The sequence below is a fragment of the Osmia lignaria genome, chromosome 9 (genome assembly GCF_051020975.1).
Source record: "Osmia lignaria lignaria isolate PbOS001 chromosome 9, iyOsmLign1, whole genome shotgun sequence".
NCBI classification, from domain to species: domain Eukaryota; kingdom Metazoa; phylum Arthropoda; class Insecta; order Hymenoptera; family Megachilidae; genus Osmia; species Osmia lignaria.
In genome coordinates, this window is record NC_135040.1 from 6,096,898 (window position 1) to 6,120,957 (window position 24,060).

General features: G+C 42.0%; 3 protein-coding genes across 6 annotated transcripts in view; 1 reads left to right on the plus strand and 2 right to left on the minus strand.

The window, feature by feature from the left end:
• Positions 1 to 19,376, minus strand: part of LOC117603780 (protein Wnt-4) — a 41,159-nt gene extending 21,783 nt beyond the window's left edge. The window contains exons 1-3 of the mRNA XM_034323257.2: positions 19,236 to 19,376; positions 13,028 to 13,074; positions 11,859 to 11,958 (exon numbers count right to left, since the gene is read on the minus strand). Coding sequence (XP_034179148.1) covers positions 11,859 to 11,958; positions 13,028 to 13,074; positions 19,236 to 19,258 — 170 coding nt within the window. The 5' untranslated portion in view covers positions 19,259 to 19,376. The remainder of the gene's footprint in view (positions 1 to 11,858; positions 11,959 to 13,027; positions 13,075 to 19,235) is intronic.
• Positions 14,389 to 16,160, minus strand: Mat1 (CDK-activating kinase assembly factor). Its single transcript, XM_034323318.2, has 2 exons — positions 15,728 to 16,160; positions 14,389 to 15,658 (listed from the first exon to the last, which is right to left on the minus strand). The coding sequence occupies exons 1-2, from the start codon at positions 15,849 to 15,851 to the stop codon at positions 14,820 to 14,822; spliced, it is 963 nt and encodes a 320-aa protein (XP_034179209.1). The 5' UTR covers positions 15,852 to 16,160; the 3' UTR covers positions 14,389 to 14,819.
• Positions 17,569 to 24,060, plus strand: part of LOC117603844 (neurotrimin) — a 30,297-nt gene continuing 23,805 nt past the window's right edge. For 2 of the 4 annotated variants that reach the window (XR_004581310.2, XR_004581311.2), the window contains exons 1-4: positions 17,569 to 18,532; positions 19,317 to 19,486; positions 21,705 to 21,915; positions 22,414 to 22,541. Coding sequence is in view for 1 of the 4 variants with exons in the window: in XM_034323355.2 (XP_034179246.1) it covers positions 18,493 to 18,532; positions 19,317 to 19,486; positions 21,705 to 21,915; positions 22,414 to 22,541 (549 nt within the window). In the remaining 3 variants the exon portion in view is untranslated. The remainder of the gene's footprint in view (positions 18,533 to 19,316; positions 19,487 to 21,704; positions 21,916 to 22,413; positions 22,542 to 24,060) is intronic. The other 2 variants (XR_004581312.2, XM_034323355.2) reach the window with 2 other exon arrangements.

Sequence of the window (24,060 nt, forward strand, 5' to 3'; positions counted from 1 at the left end):
AACAAGCCGGCATTCAGCTAGCCGCGGATTGTTCCGTGAATTTTGCAGCAGTCATATTCATTTCTGAGATTGGCTTCTTCCGACTGGGCTCCTCTGTCTGTCGTTGCATAGGTTCATTCCTTAGAACGAAACGATTCCATCTATCGGGGACGCGAGAGCGAGCGGAAGTTGGAATAAAAGAGAAGGACCCGGTCGGTGAAAGGGGAATATGCCGAGGGTGGCGAAGGAAGAAAGAAGACGACCGGACGGAGCCGATCGATCGATCCTTCTTCCCAGAAACATCGCGAGCGCGATTCCATGTCGCTGAATTTTTCTTTTTTTTTTTTTTCAAGAATATTTTATTTTGAAAATATTAAAAATTATTTTATTTTGGGGTGCAAGTGGTAAGACTCGAGAATAATAATTTGAGGTTTCAAAAATGGAATCTTGCCAAATTATAGCTTAGTAATTTGTAATTAATTTATTCCAATGGAAACCACTTCAGAGGCGACCTTGAGCGCCCATTCATTCCAGACAGACTATGGCAAGCTAGACTTTATCTCTGGTTCCATTCTTGGACAAATTCAATACCGATTTCTCCGATTGCAAAGCTTGTTACCATTAAGTGGACATTATGCTGTCTGAACAGACAGCGAAAGTGTTATATACTCCGTCGTTCGCTGGTCTGCCAGAGATAAGGTAAAGTACACAATCTAATTTTCATTTCGTTCAATTTCATGGAGTAACAATGTAGAAAAGGGTATTGTCTATCGATCAGCTTCGATAAAGCAGCTATCTAAACTGTCTTACAAGCATCAAACAGGAAGTTCGATAGTCCACAGACCGAAGTTACAACTCTTTACGTACCGCATGGAAACCCGCGCAACAGATTGAGAAAATGTTGAAAAAGCGTAAGAGTAACTCGAGATGACCACTAAAGAGGCGAGCTAAAAATCCGAGTAGAAGTCAAGTGGTTAGGGAAGGCGCACCGGGCACAATGAAAGAATTTAAAGTAAAAACGAGGACAAAAGTGACCTACCCACTTTGCTGCTCGACCAGGAAGCTGTCGAAGCGTGGAGTAGGCGGAAGTAACGACGAGAGGGTAGAAGACCTCTCGTTCCAGCGAAACACTGGGAAAACGAAGAAAGTAGTCACAGGGTGCAACTACTCGGGATGGGGTAGGATGGCGATGGTGGTAGAAGATAAAATTTCGAGGTGCATGCACTTTCGTCTTAACGAGCGTGCCAGGCGACAGGGAATAAAAAAAAAAAGAAAAGAAAAAAAAGATGGACCGGTGCGATCCGGCGAGTACGCGACGATTGGTCGAGCGACCCAAAAAGGGTTGGATTTTCGAGAGAGCAGCGCGGCGTAAAGGGTGGAGCGCTGGAGGAGGCTCGAGAAGGCTCGTAGTAGCGAGCATCGTGTGTGCCACGAGTGGTAGGGGATGGAAGAGGGGTTGGTATCAGCAGAGAAAAGGGTAAAAGGAGGGGATAGAAGCGGCCGAACGCTCGGCTTTTCTCCGCTCGAGTGTACTTCTCTCGACGACGAGAAGAGCTGTGCGGAACGCAACCAGCAGGTCTCCAACAGCGGCTTGTTTCCCACAAGCTTGCTCGAAAGCTTGTTAGCGAGATTCGCCATTTTTTTCCAACCCCTCCCCTACTTCCAACCCCCCTATCTTTCTTTCCTTTTTTTTGCCATCCCTACTTCTTCCTCGGCACGTACCCTCTTGTACACCGCCTCCTTCGCATCGTGGCCCCCTTTTTTTTTCACCAAGAAGATCATGGAGATGCTCGACAAAAGCTCGAACCACGAAAATCGAGCCACCGGCACAAATCAAGAGCGTACTCCATCTTTTCTTTTTCTTTTTTTTTCTGCCAAGAGAGGACTTCTCTTTTCTTCGCCGCTTCAAATCGTCTTTTTTTCCTCGGTTCTCTGTTCGAATTACGCCCCAGTTACCGGGATTCGACATCCCTCTCGTTAATTTCTCGACCGATCTGCGACCGGGACGAACACAATGCCGGAGAAATGAAAATCGATCGAAAGGCTGCCAAATGAGGGAAAAAAAAAAGAAATAGAACGACCAACTTGGAGAATATGATTGACTATTTTTTTCAAAAACATCCCCAAGGGGTTGTGATTGAAAATTTTCCTTCGAAATGGGGTGAATGTGTTAAATTTAACCGCATTCAGACACGGCCATTTTCACAGTGGCACCGAAATTATTTCTCCTTCGTTTCTGACGTACCGGTGATCGTACCAATTTATTATCAACACTCTACAAAGGGCGCCGAGAAGAATAGCGAGGAACAAGCACATTCGTCAGACAAATTGACCATTTCCATATGTCGGACTGGCCCTATAGGCGGCTAGTCGAGCATGCATATAGGTAGCAGCCCATTACACGCTGCGTATACCTCGTATGGGGATGGCAACCACCTCATTTCCCTTCGTTCTCGTGACTCATGGTGAAATAAAAATTCTCGAGACTTGGGCATCGCGAGCCAATCTGTTCCCAAAGAAAAATATTAGAACAGCCTGGCCTATCGTCCACGGAAAAATTCATATTTACTTATCGCGTGAGCAAGCAATACCCTGGGAAAGGGTGGGAGGATCGGATGAAAGAGGTCCTAACTTTTACCTGGCTTACCGGGTCTGCTTCGATGGAAAAAAAAGGTCCGTTTTCGTAATCGAGTCAGGTCGAATGTGGGGCTGAAAAAAAAACTCGAGTGCTCCCACAGACCAAGAGAATACCTTTGGATCGTTCACCTATGAAGATCTGATTCATTGCACCCTGGAATGGTTTTTCCAGGGTCCAAGAGGATCATCTTTAAAATGGTTCATCAAACTGGAGAAATTTTGATCGAGAGGCTGATTTATTGGAAATTGAATTTTGTTGAATTTCATTGCAATTAAGGGAGGCTTAATTGGGGACGTGGATATTTATGCACTTATGGTATAGAAAAATATACAAAGCACACGCGAACCCTGTGCTACATTTAAAAAAATCAATATAACCCATTTAGATAAAATGTATAAAATAAAATAAGTTAACGAAGAAAGTATCATATAAAAATATTAATCATCCTCTGAAAGAACAATGTTTCCTGTTCGAAAAGAAAAAAGGAGGAAGAAAGAAGGTGTAAAAAAGCGTGATGAGAAGGGTTAGCGAAAAAAAAAGAAATAAAAGAATTGACAGAGTCGAACTGCACACTCGTCCATAAATATTCACCGGCAGATTTATTTTCCCTGCGCTTTAGGGATAAACGATAATCTTTCACGTACGACGTACAATTATTTCGCTCGGCCCTATTTACTTATTCGCTCTTATTTCTTTTATTTCACGATGAAAGTTATACCGCGTACAGGCTAATAATTAATGCCTGCCATTTCGCATACGATCATTGCACCGATTCCTTTTCAAACCTGATGTATCGTGCAATTACACTTGTAAGCGAGTATTAGCAAACTATTGCTCGTGTATCTTGATGAATACAAATTAATGCTCCTTCCTTTCACTTACAGAAAATTACATTTCTGCAGAGGAATAGTTAATTGTTTCTCTTGATGAAGTTTTATTAGTCTAACGCAGCGGTCAAAACTACAGATCCAGCCCTCCAAAGATTTTTATCCGGCCCCATTTTATTTATAAATATTTTATATAATGGATTTCAATAAGAATATTTTCCCGCATGTTTTTAAAAATTTCAATCCGACCCGTTTTTCAAAAAGTTTGGCGACCCCTGGTCTAACGCGTAAGAAAAATTCTGAATACCGTTAAGATGAACAGTCGAGAGGAAGAATTTTCCAAAGATTTTCGAGGTCGTGCAACCTAGGACAAATAGGTGCAGCTTAGATATTTCCACGGTGGTGAGTTTAGCCACAGCTATGGTGGGGCGTAGAAAATCGTTGAGAGTCGAGAATCCCGCGGCCTGACATAAATTAGTCGTGGCTTAAATCCCTGCCTAATCCATCATAAATAACTCCGTGCAGATGCGTGTATGTACGCTCGTGTACGGGGATCCGGTCCCCTAAATTATTTCGAAAAGATCGCGACCCACGTGCTCTGCATCATCCGTTCCACGTGTGTCTATGTGTCTGGCATACGTGTACGAGGTGCTTAACCACCTGCCAAATGTACGAGCATTCTTTAATCCCCATTCACAATTTCACTGTCTCTGGCTACTTAAACGCTTATCCCGAATGGTGATAGCGTTGAAAAATGTCCTGGATCACGTATGAAAATTAAATATAATAAATATTAAATTCGTCGGGATGAACCGGGATCCCGTGTAAGAATGATCGAAAAATCGAAAGAATTTAAATTTCATCCCTTCGTCCCCGAGAGCATCTAGTTGACCGCGAACACAACCGGGATCGGGCATGAAATTGAACATGAATAGAGAAAAGGAGTATGGCGGCGAGAACGACTTGACTGTGCACCAGCCTTGCCCCGTGTCCCTTCTATTATTCAGGTGGCCATTATTGGACCCCTTGGTCCAGGGCTGTGCGACACACGCTCGCCCCGCGGGACAAACGCAATCGCATCTGCTCGGAATGAGAGCTCGTGTCTCTCCCCGGCGGCAGAGGGTGGCCCTCTGGGTCACTACTCGCTTAACTCGCAACACGCTCTTCCTAGGTGCCGCGTAAACTTGTATATCGGCGTGCCCGTGAAAAAGGAACGCGAGATGATGCCACGTTTAACCCTCCTCGCAAGGATCTAGTTACTTAAGTTCGGCTCCTCGTAGTAGCTGCTGCAAATAAAAGGAGGAGAAGGTAATTTATGGCCAACGGGACCTGGTCCAAGGGGTGAGAGACTTGCAACGGGACGAAAGGGGAATAAAAATGAAACTGCCTTCGCTATGGCCAATGGAGAAGAACGAAGGATATATGGGGATGGATATGGTATTGGCTGGTTAAAGAGATTCTTAGAGCAATTGCTTCTTGGAAATAACAGAAAATAGTGATCAGGAGATATTCGATCCTAAATATAGATTATAGGTCATAGGATTTTCAAGGGTTGAAATTATTTTGATTTTTATAAAAGGTTCAAATTTTGTTATACTTCTTTTCGATTTCATACGGGATAGAGGGTATAAGGAAAGTTGCAAATACGCGTGCTGTTCAACGTAAACGGAAGATATTGGCACGGGTGCCGTTGACATCAAGAAGGAAGAAGAGGGTAGTGGAAGAAAGGAGAGCGTACGAGAAGACACCGTGGACCCTGAGTGATCTATGGCCGAAGATAAACCAGGCGTTCAACAAGTGTGCTTCGCCGATAGCCTGTTCCATAGTCGTGCTCTGGCGACGCGACACTTTTGTCTGCGAATTTTTCCAGAATTGATGGCAACATCCTCGTGAAATAAAGTGGAATGATAATTTTCTATCTGCTGTAGATCTATACAGATAAATTATTTCGAAATTCCCTTCGCAATCTCGTAGAAACTTCATTTTTAATTCCAATTTCAACTCCGTTTTGTTCGAGTAAAAACAACCATACGAAGAGCGTTAATTTGCAGGCTGAAAATTCAATGGAAACAGGACGTAATTAAAAGTTTCGTGTGCCACTAGCCTGGATAAACTCGTTCGTTCCTAAGTCAATACACGTGTGTGCTGGCCAGCTCGACTCGGCTTCGCTCCTCCTCCATCGGAGAGGAACTTGCGTTACCGAGCAGGTTAATTACGCGCCGAAAAGTGCGTTCTTACAGAAATAATTAGCCGGGGGTGTGCGCGTGCAAACAACAAGAACCCATTGGAACGAGAAAAACAGGGGAACCGGGCATTGTTGCGCCATAATAACGGCGGAAAATTCCGGCGAATAATGGGTCGACGACCAGCGAGCAAGCAAGCAGCAGGTCGTGTTCCTTCCGCGCAAATTCTCTTCTCGATGTTCGGTTTTGCGCGCGGATATTACGGAATACTCCAATAATCGTGGCAAGGGGATGATTTTTTCTCTCTCTCTCACCTTAATGGAAAATATAAATCGATGCCAGAGTCGGAATTTTCCCCTGGCAGCTTTGATTTATTCCGATAAATTTTTGTAAAATTATTCGATACCGGTATAGATTGGATAAAGAATAATTACTAAACGGTTACCTTATCAATTTTCAGCTATTTTTACCGCGACGTAAAGCGAGCCAATAATATTCTCAATTTATTTTATCACATAATAAACAGTCGAAATGACACCGGTCGTAATAAATATCAGAGTTGCTTAAAAAAAAAAGTGAAATTCATATTCCAAGTTTCCTTTTCTATCGGCGTTGCCTTAAAATACCAAGGCGCGCACGAAGCAAGAAAAGTCACAAAGACATTTTTCCAACGTTCATAGAAAATTTATCTTTTCCACGAAGAATCAGCCCCTTCCGTCTCCGTCGCGAGTGCGACGGCCACCCTGTGCACAAGGACGAAGAGAAAGGCCAGGTAGCCGGTAGTAGCGCAATTTTCGCTGAATTTTTCTACTCGGCGAACGAGTCCTGCGGCGTCGTTAAGAGAATGGATCCCGCCTCGCGGCTTACGCGGCGCGGCGGCCAAAAGAAAATTACGAATCGCTGAAACGACGCGTGGCGTCACGTGTGATCGCGACGTGCCCGTCGCGTACGCACGCCTAATGCACCTTTCTCTCCCTCTCTCTTCTCATCGTTTTCTTACTTCATCTTCAAGGGTGTTGTACAAACGAGTTTCACGCGAAACTTGTTTTCCCAGCCTTCAGTGAAATCCGGCAGTCAACACGGTCATTGATTCCCCCGTTTAACCCTTATTTCCATCGTCGACGTATATATACGTCGCTCGAAGATCGAGCATTTTATTTAACTTTTATTCGAATTTTATTTGAAACGTGGATGAACTTACGACGTATATATACGTCGTGGAAGGGTTAAATTTGCTCCGCGAAGCCAAACCGGGCGGATCACGGCAGGCGAAACGGGAACAAAAGAAAGAAGGAAGGATGAAACTGTCGCGGATAAACAGGAAGAGCAGAACACCGAGAGATCGGGCATTGTAAACGTAACCGAAGTAGAAAAGTATGCAGAGCGAGGTCTGCCGGAATCGTAAGGAGGAGAAAAGAGCGAACGGAATAATGGTTCGCACATAATGAGAGGAGCGAGTTTGAAATGGGGTAGAGTGGGCGATACCGTGGCGAGAAAGGGAGAAAAACCGCGGCTGCAGTCAAGGACAAAAAGAGATAGTAAAGAAGGTGGAAAGAGGAGAAGAAAAAAGAAAGAGTACGTCGTATAGGCCGAAGCAGCCTCTTCGTTATGACAATATATCTGGGCCCCGAAGGAAACATTGGCCGGAGAAGTCCTGAAGGCATGCTCCGAAAGCTTGCGGCGGTCTCCTTTGTCGGAGATTCTTCGAGCGAGAAGAAGAAGAAGAAGAAGAAGAAGAAGCCGCGCGCGGTACTAGAGGCCAATGCCTGACTCCTCTTCTTCTCCATTCACGTGAAACGACAAGTATAAGCTAAGCATAACAGGATACACGCTATTAGCTTTTTCCCCTGTTCCAGGACACCTAGGATTCTACTCTGTAGCTAGTCATCGATGTATCGCACAATACGCCGGCTTATCAGATCGTCGAGCGAGAAAAAGAGAATCAACGACGCGATCTTAATTGCCTGCCGAGGTAAAACTCTATACGTACCTCGATTCGAGCGTGGTTCGAGCTAAAGACCGGCAGGAAAATGAAGATAGCGTGTAGAGATCTGTACAGTTTTTGCCCCGACCAACGTCAAAGGTCCCACGTATATTATTCCCTCGAAGCGTTGCCTTAACTGGTACGAGATTTTTGCACCGAGTTACGGGCACCGGGAGAAAGCGACAAGGAGCAAGTTTTTCTCCATTCTCGAACACCCATGAATCCCAGAAACGTAGATTTCTTTCTTAGACGCTCGCTTCGTTTAATTAGATAAACGAAAGTGGCACGTTTAATTAAGTTTTGTGACGATTCAGCAAAAATCATTATTGGGTTAACCCTTTGAGGGGCAGTTTTCGTTTTTATTTTTTTTTTTTTTTAATTCGGAATTAATTTGCAGATTTTTTCAATATGCGAGTACTTTTTAGACTCTTCAGGTTCCAAGATAACCTTTGATTTCAATAATTTGTTCGAAAGAAACATGTGCCCCTGAAAGGGTTAATTGTTCTTTAGGCGTGTCGGCTTCTATGCGCCACGATCGCATGATTCGATATGGCGGCGCGTGAAAACCAATCCAATATGGCTGCCGAATTACCAAATATCTAACCTCTGTTCTCTCGAACTTTATTCGTCAAAACGACAAATCCAAACGGTCTTATCGGATCGTTGCGAAGAAAATGTCCGCTATATTCCGCGGACGACCGTACCATCCACTTCCATTAGCTTTTTCCTCCAAGGGCGATGAACGATCGCGGGGGAAGCTAACGTTATCGACGATACTTTCTATACTTTTACGAGATGGGTAACTCGTATGTTTCGTTACTTTTTATGTTAGCCTTATAAAAAATATTACGATGTGGGGTAGATGACGGCACGGTGTGGTAAAACACATTTCATATCGGAACGTCGCGTAGACTCTATAAAAGCGATCCTAAGGAGTGGAACGCTAACATGGGGTCGTTCGCGAATGTAATCTCGTAAGAGATGCGTTCTCGTGACTTTTACTTTACCATGAAAAATTCGATGTCGCGACATTGAAATCCCGGAAATTCGATATCGCTTTTATTTTTCGCCATTAAACGCCACGTGAAAAAGTAGCCTAAGCCCTTAACCTCCCTTCGACGACGCGACGCGAATTGGACGTTATAGTAAGCCTAGCCCTCCACCGGCATCTGCCGGAGTTACGAGCGTGAGTTAAAGCAAAAGAAGAAGCTGCTGCTTGTCCATAGGCGAACTTACGACGATCAAGGCAGTCGAGCGTGGTTGGATAAAAGCTCGCGAAATAAAGCGACCAGCTCTTCGCGAAGGGGAACGATGAGATCGATGTACGAGGAGTTGACCGTCGACGTTAAAGGTAGAAAAGAGAAGCGTCTTCTTCGTTCCCCGTCAGCTCGTTAATACGAATTTTAATCGCTCGTCGTAAAGAGGTCGCGCATGTAAGCGGACCGCGTCGGACGAGAAGGATTCGCGCATTCGGCAATAAAGCTTCTCTTTTACTAAATGTTACCATAGCCTCGTCTTATCTTCCTCCCCCGCTTTGTTCCTACGCCGCACTAAAAACTCGATGTTTTACGACATACCGTTCGTTCGGCCCCTTTATGGTGATCGTGACGACTGAAAAGACAGGGCCGATATATCCCTGCTGATATCGTTTCGCCGAGCGAACCCTCCAGTGGCGGGATTTAGACGCAAAGAGGCTCTTTAGCGTCAAACTGGTTTGTTTAATGATCCCGTGTTTACTTCTTTTTGCCATACCGTTATCCGTGCCGCATCGGCGTACTTATAACAGTACAGCACCGTATCGTAACCTTAAGTTTACCCGCAACTATGCTTTCTTAGATCGTTGGTGGGGAAAAAAGAATTCGCGACCGATAACGCGTCGAGGAGGATTCGCTTTGAAAAATCGCCGGAAAGCGGATGGGGAACTAGGCGGACATGAAAATGGCGGGAGGAGGAAAGGCAACGACGATTTGTCCGTTAAGCAAGGCTAACAGGCGCGACTTAACGTGAATTATTAAGCGTTTGCAGTTCGCGCGTCGCGTGCTCTCCTCCTTGAGCAAGATAAAACGACAGGCGAAAAGGCCGAAGCGTATATATACCGGAAGGCTGTGCCGCCAGCGGGGCCGATTAATCGCCCGGGGAACCAGTTTGTCGGAAATAAAATCTGCCGGTGGAATCGTGCTCCGAAGCATAGGGACGTCAACGTGCCAGCGGCCTTCTCGTTTTAAAAGCGTGCCCTAAAGGGCCGCGTCGACACCGGGCTGCACACGGTGCATCCTCTAGCGGCGCGGCCTATCATCCCTATCATCGGGGCTTCCCCCGATCGTGTGCGTGCCACTCGCGTGTCCGATCGAAGCGGATTTCTTCGTCTATAAGACACTTTAGGCCGACCAATTTTTTTACGTTTACCTATTTATACAACCCCTATCGCGATCAATAGTATTTATCTGCCACCATTTTCTAATCGAAAATGTCGGATAAGATTGAAATTCATGCGTACGGTGTCAAAGGGAAGGGATAGTTTACACGACAATGGAGATCGGACTTGTACGATACACCAGAAATATAAAATGCGACAAAAGAGTGACACAAGTATCGCAGACGGTATCTACGAACAATAGGTGAAACGATCTGTAGAAAATTGTCCTTCAAAGCAAACGTTTCGTCATCATCCTCCGTACCGAGTACTACGTGCCTTTCTATGTACGGAAACATGATCGTGGCTTTACGCTCGTGAATATCTGCTGCGCTTCGCCAATAGTATATTTCAAATGCTAAAATAAACGCTTACGTTGCGAGAACTTATACCATGCGGCTGTGTCGCGCGTATAAAAATGCCGCCATAATCTTATAAGGCGAGCGCGTATCAAAGTTGCGTCTCTCCCTAGTCACAACTCGATCGGTCAACACGAAACTTCAACAGAGTTTCTCCTTTTTTTCTCCTTTCCTTACTCTTACACGATCTTGCAAAACAACGTCCTGCCATAAATTCGCGCTCCTGTCTAAACACACGTCCTGAACGTTAATCATACGAAACAGGATTATGTATCGGAGCTAGGGTAAAAAATAAAAAAAGTATCTTTCATTAGGGTAATACGTTTCGTACGACCGACCATTTGATAGTCATGGTACAACGACGATAATTAATTGGCAATTGCACGAAATAAAATTTTACATGTTAAAAGCACATGGCTACGATGACGTAGGTCGCAGATAACGTTGCCCTCCCGATTTGTGACGCAACCATTCGTTGGTCACTTCAACCGCACCATAGCGAGGTTATGGTGAAAACCTCGTACATCATATTGGTTTTCGTAAATAGATTGTACCACGATGTGGTCAACGGAACAGTTTCAGAAAACGGTACGCTTCAGTGCAACGAAGGTTTATCAACCTTATTTTAGGTTAAGGGAGGTTAAGGGAAAAAGAGAATTCGGTATTGGGGAAAACCCTAGGAGAGTCTAGGGAGAACTTCGCGCTAAAAAATGAGGGACACTAAGATTCTAAGCTGACTGATAACTTTGTTCTCGTTCCTTTTGCCAGGTGAAAATTAGCCGCAAACGGAAACTCGAGTTCTGCACGAACGGATATTCCGATCGCGCAAATGTAGATCGTGAGATTACCAGCGACGCGCGAAAACCATGTTCTCTCAATCGTTGACCGCTACGCGAATTAATGCCTCCCTCTTTTCACCTATCAAAACGGACATTTATCTTTGCGGTCGGCTTTTATGTAACTCGCCACCGACAAACTCGTTCCTGTCTCTTTCTTCGTCGCTCCTATTTCTATCGTGCAACTGTGTAATTTATATGAAAAATATCAAAGATATTCCAAGCGATCGAGATTATCTTTCTAAGAAGTCGAATATATATTATTTAGATAGTTAATATATTTGCTACTGCTCATTCGCGTACCAACGCAAGTAACTGTTCACTTGTAAAAAAATGTATATTCGTCAAAGACACAATAGATATTATTCAGGGTTAAAGTACCATACGCATAACAAAAGATGTCGCGTTTCCCAAGAATTATTCTTAGCGACTAAAAAGGAAAAACATTCACTATACGTTCCATGAACAAAGTCGAAAGTAAGATTTTCTACTACTGCGTCTTTGAATTATTCCCAACACGAGACACATGCCTCGTATATAGGTAATAACAGAACGTTAACAGAAGATCGAGCTTCTGAAAGGCATGGACCGAGAGATCTTATCTATCAAGTAGACATAAACAATCTTGTAAAAACTCACCACCAGTTGGCTTGCGCACCGTTTTGCCACGCGACGAGTAGAAATGGTACGACGAAGAAGGTCGTCAGAAGGGGCCGCATCTTCGTTAGGATTCGTTGGACTGTTGTGGATCGTTGGGTTGTTTCGATGGAAAAAAAGAAAGGACAATGCTTGTCAGTCCGTGCTCTGTTTCAGCCACGCATTCTTACGAGCGTCGATATCGATCGAGCATTCGCATCGATAGCCGATCCCCGAGGCTGACAGATCGAGATCGAACGTAGCCCGTTATCCGAACTGATCGCTGTGTCTGACGTACCCGGTCCCACAACACGATGCCTTTACTTTCTTTTACTCTCTTTCTACCTTCGATCGCTATTCCTTCTTACATTTTTCCCGATGTATCACTGACTTCGTGATCGATGCGCGAAATCGTGGCGGTTAAAAGAATCGATCTCTTTTTCGAGTGCACTTGTTTTTCTATCACACGAAGTCCGCCGACAGTGGCGCGCTTTTCGAACAAAGTTAGCCGGTCGAAAAGAAACGAAACGACGGAACCAATTTGAAATCCAGAATCACGGGGATAAATCGGGGATGTCGAATGTCACGATGCACCGATATTAACGGGTAAAGAATAATTCAACTTGAAGAAAAGCGTAGCTTACGCGAACTAGACACCACTCCGTAGACGGTCGCGTACGTACTGTGGCTGGTAGTCACGAGGAAACGGGCAACGGGGTTCTCTGAATGGGTGGAGCCTCCAGTCACTTGCGCGCACGCGATTGGCTGTTTCGCGAGAGAACCAGCGAGGCTCCACTTGCGTTAATTAAGCATTTCGGCACTTCGTCCTGTCTCGGAGATTCACGCGTACGCTCGCTCGCTTGCGATTCGTTCGTCACACCGTATTTGTTTTTGCAAGTTTCCCTAACAATTTTCGAAATAAGAATGAAAAATAATCAAACAATCATCGAGTTAAACGTTCGATTTCTATAATTTCGGAGCCATACGGCGAGAACTTTGTTGCGAATTCGATTCGTTTTGTTGCAATGCTAGAGCTGCATTCCTTCTGCAGGACGTAGCATTGGCGTAACTAAGATTTTTGCCTTGATTGAACCGGGTTCCGTAACTTGATTAAAAACGTTTATTTTTAGAAAAAAAGAGTAAAAAATACTCTTGGTTAAGAACATACTAACCTTGTAGTTTTGTAATACAATCGCTTCTTACGACGACAGAGAGGCACCTGCAAAACAACAAATTGAAATTGAGAATGTTGTTTAAGTTATGAGTATCAATGTCATTGTTTTATTCGTCGTACCGTGAACTCGTATCAAACTTACTTAGTATTTCTTTATATATCGGTTTAAATAAACGTGAAATACGAACCGTTGTAGATTTCTCATTTAAATGGTTTTTATCGAAGTAATATTTAAAAAGAGTACTCGATAAAACAATTGGTAGAATTTTTCAGCTAATTAGCATACAATTAGTTATCTCGAACTTTATAACGAAGTTAAATGTAGTTGAATGAATATTTTATAGAATATATGACATCTGATGCATTGGCCTTTAAATATTTCCATTACACTATTGAATATTTCACAAATATGAAATATTTTGCACTGCTAACAATCTATGCTGGAAATACTTGTTTCTACATTATTGTTTTACAAGAATTTAAATTCACGCTCTTTTACAATTAAACTACTCCTTCAAAAGGGTAACTTTCACCCTTGAATTTTAAATTCTTAATACCTACTTAATTTTGTACAGCAACAAGAGAGAACGTTCCATTATTATAAGGTAACTGTTTGAATAGTTTAACTGTTTTAAAGACATTATGTAAGCCACATTTTCACACCGTTTTTTATATTTTATATTAACGCGTGCTTAAAAAACAGTACCGCCAACGCTATCTAGTGGTGAGTGACGAAACTAGCAAAGTCAACAATTACATTCTTTAGCAAAATAAATGACTTTTATGTTTTATTGGTATATAATATTTAATAAAAAACGAAATGTAAAATAGATTTATCATAGACCCCTTACAAGTTTCCTATCGCATCCTACTATACCAACAACGCTTGGTACTTTTTCGCAGTGCTCCTAGTGGTAGGAATTAAGATTAAATACGCTCATTTAAACCAGTAACTACAGGTCTAACAAGACTAAACATGCCTTTGTTCTGGAAGGGTCGTGAATTTGTGCCTCGAGAACGAACGCCATCTGCTCTATCCTAGTACAAAAATATGAAACACTTCGCACTGCAACAAACTACGGCACGTTGACGGTAACGGAAAATTGCTTCGATACCAACAGCTATATTCCTTTTTTCAGAAGGATCTATCGATCATTCTTACTTAGTAGAATTCAGTTCTACTAGTATCAGCCCACTACTGCTAGATGGCTGAGCATTTCAATTCCCTATAACCACCCCTATTTCACACCGCATTGAAATACAATAATTTCATTATTAGTTTTAAGATTTAAAACAAATTGCGACAATCGAATACTTTCGAGAATTAGTATAGTTCTAAGTTTTTTTATTTTTCGAAAAAGATATTTTCTTTTGGGATAATCTGATTCGCTCACTGTTAGATGGCACTAACAGTACCATTTTCTTTGACATGATAATAAAATACAAACTTTAGATATACTTTTAATTGGTGGAGCAAAATGAAGATAGATTTATAAAAGATTAATAACATCGGTGTATTTAACAAAATAAAAAAAAATTATTCTTATATATACTTGATAAATTGACAGGTACTGTACTAGTACTATCATTTTGACACACAATATGTAATACTAAATATTACATAAATATGAAAGGCACATGTATCTGTAATTTCTGATTATATCACATTTATGTGATCAGGTTGGCATGTCAAAACTTCTGCTGTATGTGGTAATTTAATAAATTGACCATTGAGTGCTATTATTATATACAAAGTTAAAGATATTTCAATAATTAAACAGTCTATGTTGTCATACGTTTGTAAATTCTGTTTGGCATTGTGAGGGATTATAATATAAACCAGCCATAGCTTCCTGTAAAGCTCTTAAACATGCAACATGTGCCTTGAATCCTCCTGCCCTTTCCGACGAAGATTCTCCACGTACGTTAGAGACATAACCACGAGCTTGTAATTCTCTCCAACCAGGTGGTATGGGGCCATCTGTTGTATCTTGAATTGGATTGTAAGAATACAAGGGTCCTTCTTCAATTTTTGGCATAGGCATATAATTTTGACTTCCTTGGCTTCCAAATTTGATTCCAGTGCTAAACTGAGTAGCTTTAGGTAGTACTGCCTTTACTTCCTTTTTAAATGCTTGCATAGCAGAGACATGCGTTTCTACAATATTCTTAGCATCTCCTTCAGAAAATGTGAGCTCATCTATCAGTGCTTCTTTTTCACGAACCTTCTTCTTTTTAGCTTCCATTTCTTCCTTGACTATTTCCAACCTTCTCTCTTCTTCTTTCTGTTTCTCTAGTTCTATCATCTCTTCCAATTCATATTCACTCCTGCTAAGTTTAGATTTATTCTTTGTTATTTGTTCTTTGTTGTCCTTTTTATATTGTTCTATCTTCTTATTTGTTTCTACTACATCAATGTTGTTAACTAAATTATATATTATTGTTTCAACTTCCTCTAGATAATCATTATATTCTCTCAGTGTTGCAAAATCCTCCTCCTTTTTATTGAAATCTTTAAGTACTTTCTTTCTTATGTTTATATCCTTCTCTACCATTGGATCCTCAAACAACTGTATACGAAAATTAGCCCTTCTCAAAGGAATTTTACATTCTGGGCAAGATCCTGAACCTTTAAGATCACACAATAAATGTTAAGATATCTGTTATTGAATACTATTTTTGTAACAAAGTAACTAACCTTTAAGAAACAACAAGTCAACACAACTTTCACATAATGTATGCCCACAAACGTTTACCATCATTTTTAATGATGGATTTCGATATTTGGTAGTTTTGCATCGTGGACAAGCTTGATCTTCCATTTTCGCAAAATATTTGATACAAATACTAGATTTATAGGAACCACTGTTTCCTTTCTTAGACCGACCGACCGGTTAGAACGTGGGCAAATTTACACTATATACAGTGCATGACATAATTTCAAGCTGAATTCAAATTAATTCAATCGTTTTGTACACTTAAACAACGCAAAAGTAACTGCATTACCACCTTTCAAAGACGTAGCAAAGGATTTATAAAATCGTCATTTTTGAACATAACCTATAATTGCAATTGCAAACAGCTCCAAGATGGATCTGTAGTCGCTGCCATTACGTAGCTTGTGGAATCAAGTATGAAATGCATTCGGGGTCGATAATATCGGAGATATTTATAACCGCAATGTAAAATAACCAAATGTTTGTTAAGCATGATCTCCGATAATATCTTTACTAATTGTAATATTCGCCTATAACCATTAACAATTATTATCTGCATACATTTTCCGCTATCGATTGACCTAAATGTAAAATCCCGATTTTATAACCATAAATTTATATTATGTGATACGAATTCTATTATACTCTATCATTATTCATTGTTTAATTATTTTTGAAGCAATTTTAGTAGATCTGTGACGATTTCTAATTAAAGTTCCATTTTTACTAGTCGCATCTCGGACATTTATAAGTGTAGATGTATAAATCAATTGAAAGATAAACTTATGAAAGATACGTGTGTCGCATGTTTTACTTTCATGGAAGGAATCGTTCCTCTTTCTGTGATCCTCGATGATCACGCACTGTTACATGATTACCGAGGTAGAAAGGAAAAGACAGAGGATCTTAGCGAAGAGAAAAAGGAGCTAAAATCGAGTCCCTTAAGACCAAAGCCGTACGTCTTTTGTGCGTCTCACTTCTAACGATTTGGGGCATCGATTTTTCTTTCAGTTCCATCGTGTAAATTGTACATTAAAAAGCTGCAAGAAGGAGATGCAATGCATGTCCATTATACTTTAAAGAACAAAAGGGGGGGATGGTATGCTTTGGTGTTCCCCTGCTTTTTCACGGTGATGCTACGAACTCCCATTATTCAACCCCTTTTTCGTAAGACCAGCCCGAGATTCTGTGAAAAATGTGCAACGACGTTTCGACGGTAAGCGAAAGGTATCCTAAGCTTGCTTTTACACGGTGGCACACGAAATTTCCGAGATTAGCCGAAATCTTGTTCCGAGGAGATTTGCTAAAGTGACAGTTCCCTATTTCGATGTTTCCTCGTTCCACGGAAATTCGCTTAAGGATAAAGTTCCATCTTTGGCTTTTGAAATTTAACTAAAAAATTGCAGTATACTGCTAAAGGCAAAATCTCGTATCAATGGAACGCGTCACGCGACGATCTGATATTCTTCGAAAGTAATCCAATGGTCGAAACACTCGAGATAAGTATCTCGTTTCGTTAGCCGCCTTTTGTAAAAGCGACGATCGAAGCGATACGCTCGATTCGACCCTACGTTCAGAAGAAAACGACGACGCGGAAGGGTGGCTGGCTCGGTGCGTTGCGTTGCATGAAATTTGTTACGGTGGCACGAGCCGTGTTAGCGCACGACACGTGTACGACAATGACAACGATCGGCCGGCATGGAATTCGATTCTTGACTAGGGGATGCTGCACGCTTGCCGCTCGCACAAGTGTGGGTGGCTGTAATAGAACTAAAGGGATACGCTTGCGCCGGACGATGTCTACCCCATCTTCCCGTTGACTTCAGGTGAGGGAAAGCGGGGCGTGTGCAAGGACAGATGGCAGGGCGTCTCTCCCGGGCCGTGTCGCATGCACTGTCAGTTTCGCTCGGATATTCGTACACGAGTTTTATCGTGCTTGTTCTACCACCATCGTGCTCCTCGCAGAGAACTAAACTCTCGACACGCTCTCGATTCTCCTACCTTTTTCTCATTCGCGCGTAACCTCGAATCGTTTTAAATCGTTGACAAATATATATTTTGTTTCGTTCTTTAAAACTGGCTGATCAAGGAAATCGAGTCGGCCGTCGCTTCGAATTCGTCGGGGCAATTTGATTTGCATAATAGAATACACCGGGGAAAGGAAACGAGACACGATTGGATATATCTTTTATCCGTACTGTTTTACGGAATACTGCTACTTTACCGAGAGAGAGAGAGAGAGAGAAAAAAAGACGCTGACGGATTACCCAACGAGCGTATAAAAGGCATGTTGTAGCGGGAAGACGAGAATAGTCGTATATCGAGGAAACAAGAGGCTATGAGGAAGAAGTATCGAGGACGATTTCAATGCATCCCGACGCGTAGATCCCGAATAGCAAAGACATAATGGCGACATCGAGTGAAAAACCGAAGGAAAATCGGATGCTATCGATTCGTCCGATACTACTTTCTCCTCGATTTTAATTCCGCGCCTTTGTCGCGAGATGCTATATAGAACGATCGTTTCTGGATTATTGCATCACCGTGGGAGGAAATTAACGCAGCGTAGAAGGGATAACATCGAAATAATTGATAAGTGAAACTCGTGATTAAAAAACTTGACACCTGTAACAAATTCTATTTCATCGTGAACAAGCCGAGATCAGTTCTGGTGTACATTTATTCGATACCGCGACGGATATATCGAACAACATCGTGGATCGACTATGAGAGAGAGAAATAGAAAATGAAGGGTTTATTTTTTACCCTCAGTTTATTATTTTCCGGTAAGTGAACCTTCAGTCACGCGTATACGTCGAGTACGGAGATTGTTCTTTGAATATCGTGCAGTGACATGTTTCATGAATTATGCAGAAAATTAAAACAGTAAATTAGAGGTAAAAGGGAGAAGAATGCAATTTCTCGTGCACGTTTAACCGTTCGTTGAAAGAACGTTGCTTTCCCCGATGCAAGCGTAGCACAAGTAATACGATAAAACGATAAGAAATCCTTGGAACATTTTATTGTAATAACGCGACCGAGACGCGTTTCATTCACTCGCGCGATACACAAAAGAGCAAAGCGACAACGGTTCTCGGTGACACCTTACCGCCACGTATTATGAGATGAAGTACTTTCTGAAACTGCAACGCGAAACTTTACCAGCTTAGCTGTAATACATTATGAGACAAAGCGTAGCAAGGTCTGTGTCCGAGCTGAAGAAAGATATATCGCCGTTCTTACCACGTATCACTTACCGGACACTTTAAAATGATTTCTCACCACTTCCGACTACACCGTGTCGCGGTAAACCTTAAAAGTTAATCCCTTTTCCTCGAAGACCGTACTTGTACGTTCTCGTAATATACAAACTCGCGTAGAAAGAATATCGCATTTTAGAGGTTAATCGAGGATTCATGAAACTTCGATAACGAACGATTAAACGTGACATGTTTTTTCTTTCTTAAAATATTCATGATATGTAATTACCTTTTGGTCAAAGAACGATCCATCCTAATCTGCCAGGCTGGAACAACCCCTTTGATAGTGTCCTCGTCCTTTTTCTTCAAGTGCAAGGACTTGCCCGGAGCACGTCCGATCAGGAGATGTACGAGAATCGGTCGTTAGAACCACTCGACCGTGGACCGTACTTTGATGTGTCAGCTTCTCGAAATGTCACCGCGTTGGTCGGCAAAACAGCCACCTTAAACTGTCGTATACGGAATTTAGGCGACCGCACGGTAAGTAATATACGCTCGAATAAATAGATGTTCAGGATCAAAGAGGATTATCGACTATCGCGAACAATGATGAAAATTCAGTAACGAGACGAGATTCTTGTAATCACGGCAAGAGATTGATAGAATACCGACGCGTGTTCTTGTGCACGAACCGTAAACGAACTGGCATTAAGAGATTAATGCTGGAGGAGAAAGGGGGCGAACGAGCAGACAGCCCAGGTCGCGTATAATACAAAAGAGGGGGGTACAATTTAAGTTGGCCCATCAAGAGGTAACCATATAACAGTTCGAAGCTTGCTTCGTAATACCGAACCAACGAAAGAGCAAAGTTTCGTTTTTCGCGTCGTTTGTTCGTACTTCGTTCCCGTGTTCGCCGGAGGAATTAAAGTAAAACAGAAGGCTTTGCTTTGTTTTTTACCGTGCAGTTTTTATATCGCGCGCGCGGCATTCGTCGTCAACTCACTTCTCGCTCCTTGCGTTTTCTCTTTACTTATCTCTTTTTCTCTCACAAAACACCGATAATACCGCACACGCGTTGTTTTTAGAAATATTTCTTTCTCACCGTCTCGCGAAGTTTCTCGTTGGCGAAGAATCGCGTTATACAGGAAACGTACACATATGTAAAGGTCACGTGGTTCGGGGTAAACGCGTGCAACGGGTTTCCATCGAGCTACTTCCGGCGTTCGTAAATAATTTATCGGCTAACGTAGTTTCGAAAGCTGCGTAGTCCGCTTAAAGTCTTAAACAGAACGCTATGGTTCTCTGTACAACCAAGGAGATGTTTGTTTCGATTCATCTTTAATTTCATGTAATACCTTAAGCTGCACTTGAATTTTTAAATGGTCGGTCGGTAGCGGTGGGGTTCTTAAGTAAGCCGACTGTGGTGGCTTTTCATCGAGCGCAGAAAGGTTATCCGTTGCGAATGGTGTATTCCTTTGTGTGCTCAGAATGTCCTACCGATTATTGGTACATATGTATGTACCAAATATTAATGTATAATCTGTTTAGAAGTAGCCACGCGTACACGAGGAAACGAACGATTTAACGAGGCGTAACACAACAGATGGTATTAAACCATCAGCAGGCAATCAATGATGCTCGCTGAAGGCGTGAAGTACGACCATTTTACCGGACTCTATAACTACACCGAGTACATCGAATAATGCATATTCAACGGATTCTCCTCGTGTCAAGCGTGTACACGTAACATACGTCTGCACACAGACAAAAAGTTTGTCACCAAGCGGATAACGTTAATAATTATTTACCCGGCAACAATCGGTGTCACGACGGACTCAAATTGATGTTTGCAAACACATCATAGGATGCGTTACAACGAGCATTAATTAGAGCTTTTCATGGAATCGTTGTTGTTCGCGGTAACAATGCATTTCTTGCGGGATCGTGTTCGCCCGAATACGCATCATCGATGCGAAATGTGCAGCGGGTGTTTTTCGCACATGCTATAAATTCGAGATAAATTCTAGATTACAGAATTTCAATGAATTCGGTAATTTTCAAAAAATACGAAAGTTAATGAATATGAGCCCTAAACAAGCGCCCCATTTGGCCGGTGTTAGATACGACACTGCGTAGTTTTCATCATTTCCATGAAACGTGATACAATGAGTTCGTACCATTATTCTCGGGGGAACAAAAGTCTGTTATTCGAATTAATGCCAAAAAATATTGCGGCATTAAAAAAATACGCAAATTATTCGACGCACAGATAGAAATGAATAAGTCGATCGATCTGTATCTCGATTATTCAACGCATAGCGCCGATCCGATATCAAAGATAGAATCAATTTCAAACGTTACTCACTCGAATAGTTGAGCAAGAGTTTGAATTTCGGCCTTAAACAGATCTGCAAGCAAAATTGCATGCCGATAAGTGCTTCATTATTTAGAATCACGTTGCAAGCTCGTTCATGTGAAATAGTGGTGTATTTATCGAGGAAAATAGCATGGCGATCCTGTCAGATTTAAAGATGTGAAGTTATCACTGAACAAACCGCCATACATTTAGAATGAAGTCAGTCGTATACGACATTTTCAAGCAAGCGGTCATGTAGTTGCGTTTTTATGAATAATACACATTTAATTGTATTTCACAAGAGAAAACCGTGAGCTGTTCCTTTACTAGTTTGTGTTTTTTAATAGTTATTCGTTTATTGAACGAGTTAACAAATTTGTACGATTTATGTGTATCGCATAGGTGTCATGGGTGAGGCACAGGGATATTCATCTTTTGACTATCGGGATTCAAACATACACTTCGGATCAACGATTTGTGGCATCACACTTTCCTAGAACTGAAGACTGGACTCTTCAAGTAAAATATCCTCAACGACGTGACTCAGGGACCTACGAATGTCAAGTGTCAACCACACCTCCGATCGGTCATTCCATGCATCTCTCGGTTGTAGGTTCGTTGAACATCCTTTTTTATTCGTTTTTTATTCTTTCGTCGTGTCGATTTTCCTTTCGTAATCTTATCGTTTAATTTCGCTCGTCGTCGCTGTTGTTTCAATGCCAGTAACCGTTCATTTTATTTTCACCCGGGGTTCTATTAGGATCTCCTCTAACCTTTAATCGTGTTATTTCGTTGCCCGACGAGAATCAAGTTTACACGAAACGAGTGTTTCAGTAGTGTTTTGTGTTTCTATCCTTTTTTTTTTTACTTCCAAATTTGTTTCGAATTTCAATTAAACCTGTTTGTTTTCTTGCCTGCAGCTAATTTGTGTTTTCTCACGCCAAACGAATCTGAACGTAATAGAAAACAACATGGCGTACATTTCATTTCTGTTGCTTTTATTCCCACATGTTCCTCTGCATCCTTGTATTTTATTTCGCTTTGATATTCGACTAAATTATCATGGAGCTTGATTTATGACAGGATTTTTTTATTTTCGTTTATTACACAGAACCTGTCACATCGATCGTCGGCGAACCAGAAATGTTCATAAACAAAGGCAGCACTATGAACCTAACCTGTGTGATACGTCACAGTCCAGAACCACCGAGCGCCATTTATTGGACCCACAATCACGAGGTACGTCTATCGCATGTGTTTAATCAATCTCTGTGTGGATCTATGCATTTGTATATGTGTTGCTGGTGCAAATTATTTTATACTCCCTCGTATAAATTATACCGCGATGAAAGAAAGGAAGGAAAGTAGGCCAGCCAGAACGTTATTGATCACCATTAGCGAGAGGACACGCGGTACAGACGAATGTAACTTCAATTCGAAAACGGAACCTGCTATCTCGCTTTTCGCATCGCGTATGCATATCCAGGAATCCGGTTAAAACGATCGATTAACGACAACTGTATGGTACACGGTTTAACCTGTGAATTTAAACAAATTCAATACGGAACGGGAAAAGGGAGAGGCGGAGTTTTGAAGTCTCGTCGAAAACGGCGAAGCGATAACGAGGTAACCAGCAAAAAGGGTGAGGCTAGATTTTTCCGGCCTAGGTATGTGGGTGAGTTATGAACATTGTTCGCGATGCAGGGTCGAGTCAAGTAGTCGTATCGAGCACTCGATTATATAATTTCGTCTAACTAGGTTAAAGGGATATTCGAGGGAAGTTGGAGCAAGGTTAATTTTCTCGTTTACTTTTTCTTTTCCTCCCACGCGCTTGTCTGTGTCTTTGTTTCAATTTGTTTTTAATTTCTCCCTCTTCCTTTTAATACCTCTTACACCGAGCGCATCGCCGAGCGAATTCTACCGAGCAGAAACGATATTATTCAAGTCGTAGTTTACGAAATGAATTATTCAATTACATTTCGGGGGTAAAAAAAGGAAAGGTGGCTGGTACTGGTGTCGGCGTATACCGGAACGCGAATAAGCTCTCCTGAGTCTTTACAAATTTACGCCCTCGTTGAATTTTGATCACGTTCAAATTTCAGGAAATAGTTTTCACAGCTATCCTCAAACTTTTCCTTTTCGGCTACCCCGAATCGTGATATTCAATTTTCTATCATCGCGACGCATCCTTGCATTATTAACATTTTTATCCTTATTTTTCCAATTTTCAGTCCTGAAAATTCTTACGATTCACACTTTATTTTTGAGACACCCTCTTTACTCTATAAGAAGGCAATGTCTTATAGGATGAATAAAACAAGCCTTTCTCTTCAACGCGCACCTAATACCCTGCACCTTTCCCTAATTCTCTCCCCAGTTACTTTATCTTTTTCTTCTTTTCAATTCCTTTGCATGCATGGCCCTTTTGTTTTTCGTCTTCTCTACATTCTGTTCTACGATTCTACTTCCCTTCCCTTCCCCATCGTTTTCTCTCTCTTGAATTATCTACGGTACTGTTCTTTCTCTCACGCAGCTTCCTCTCTCGCAGGTGCATTGTCTTTCACGTCCATCCTTCTTAAGGGTGTCAGTTCTCTTCTGGCAGCTCAGCTCTTTGTGTACCACCGCGTCTGTCTTTACAATTCCCAGCCTTACACACTGTCTTTCACTCATTTTTATACCCTCGCTCTTCGTCGCGACCATTATCTCTGTCACCTTCCAAGCTACAACACGCCCACTTTCGCACTATCCTCCACAGCCA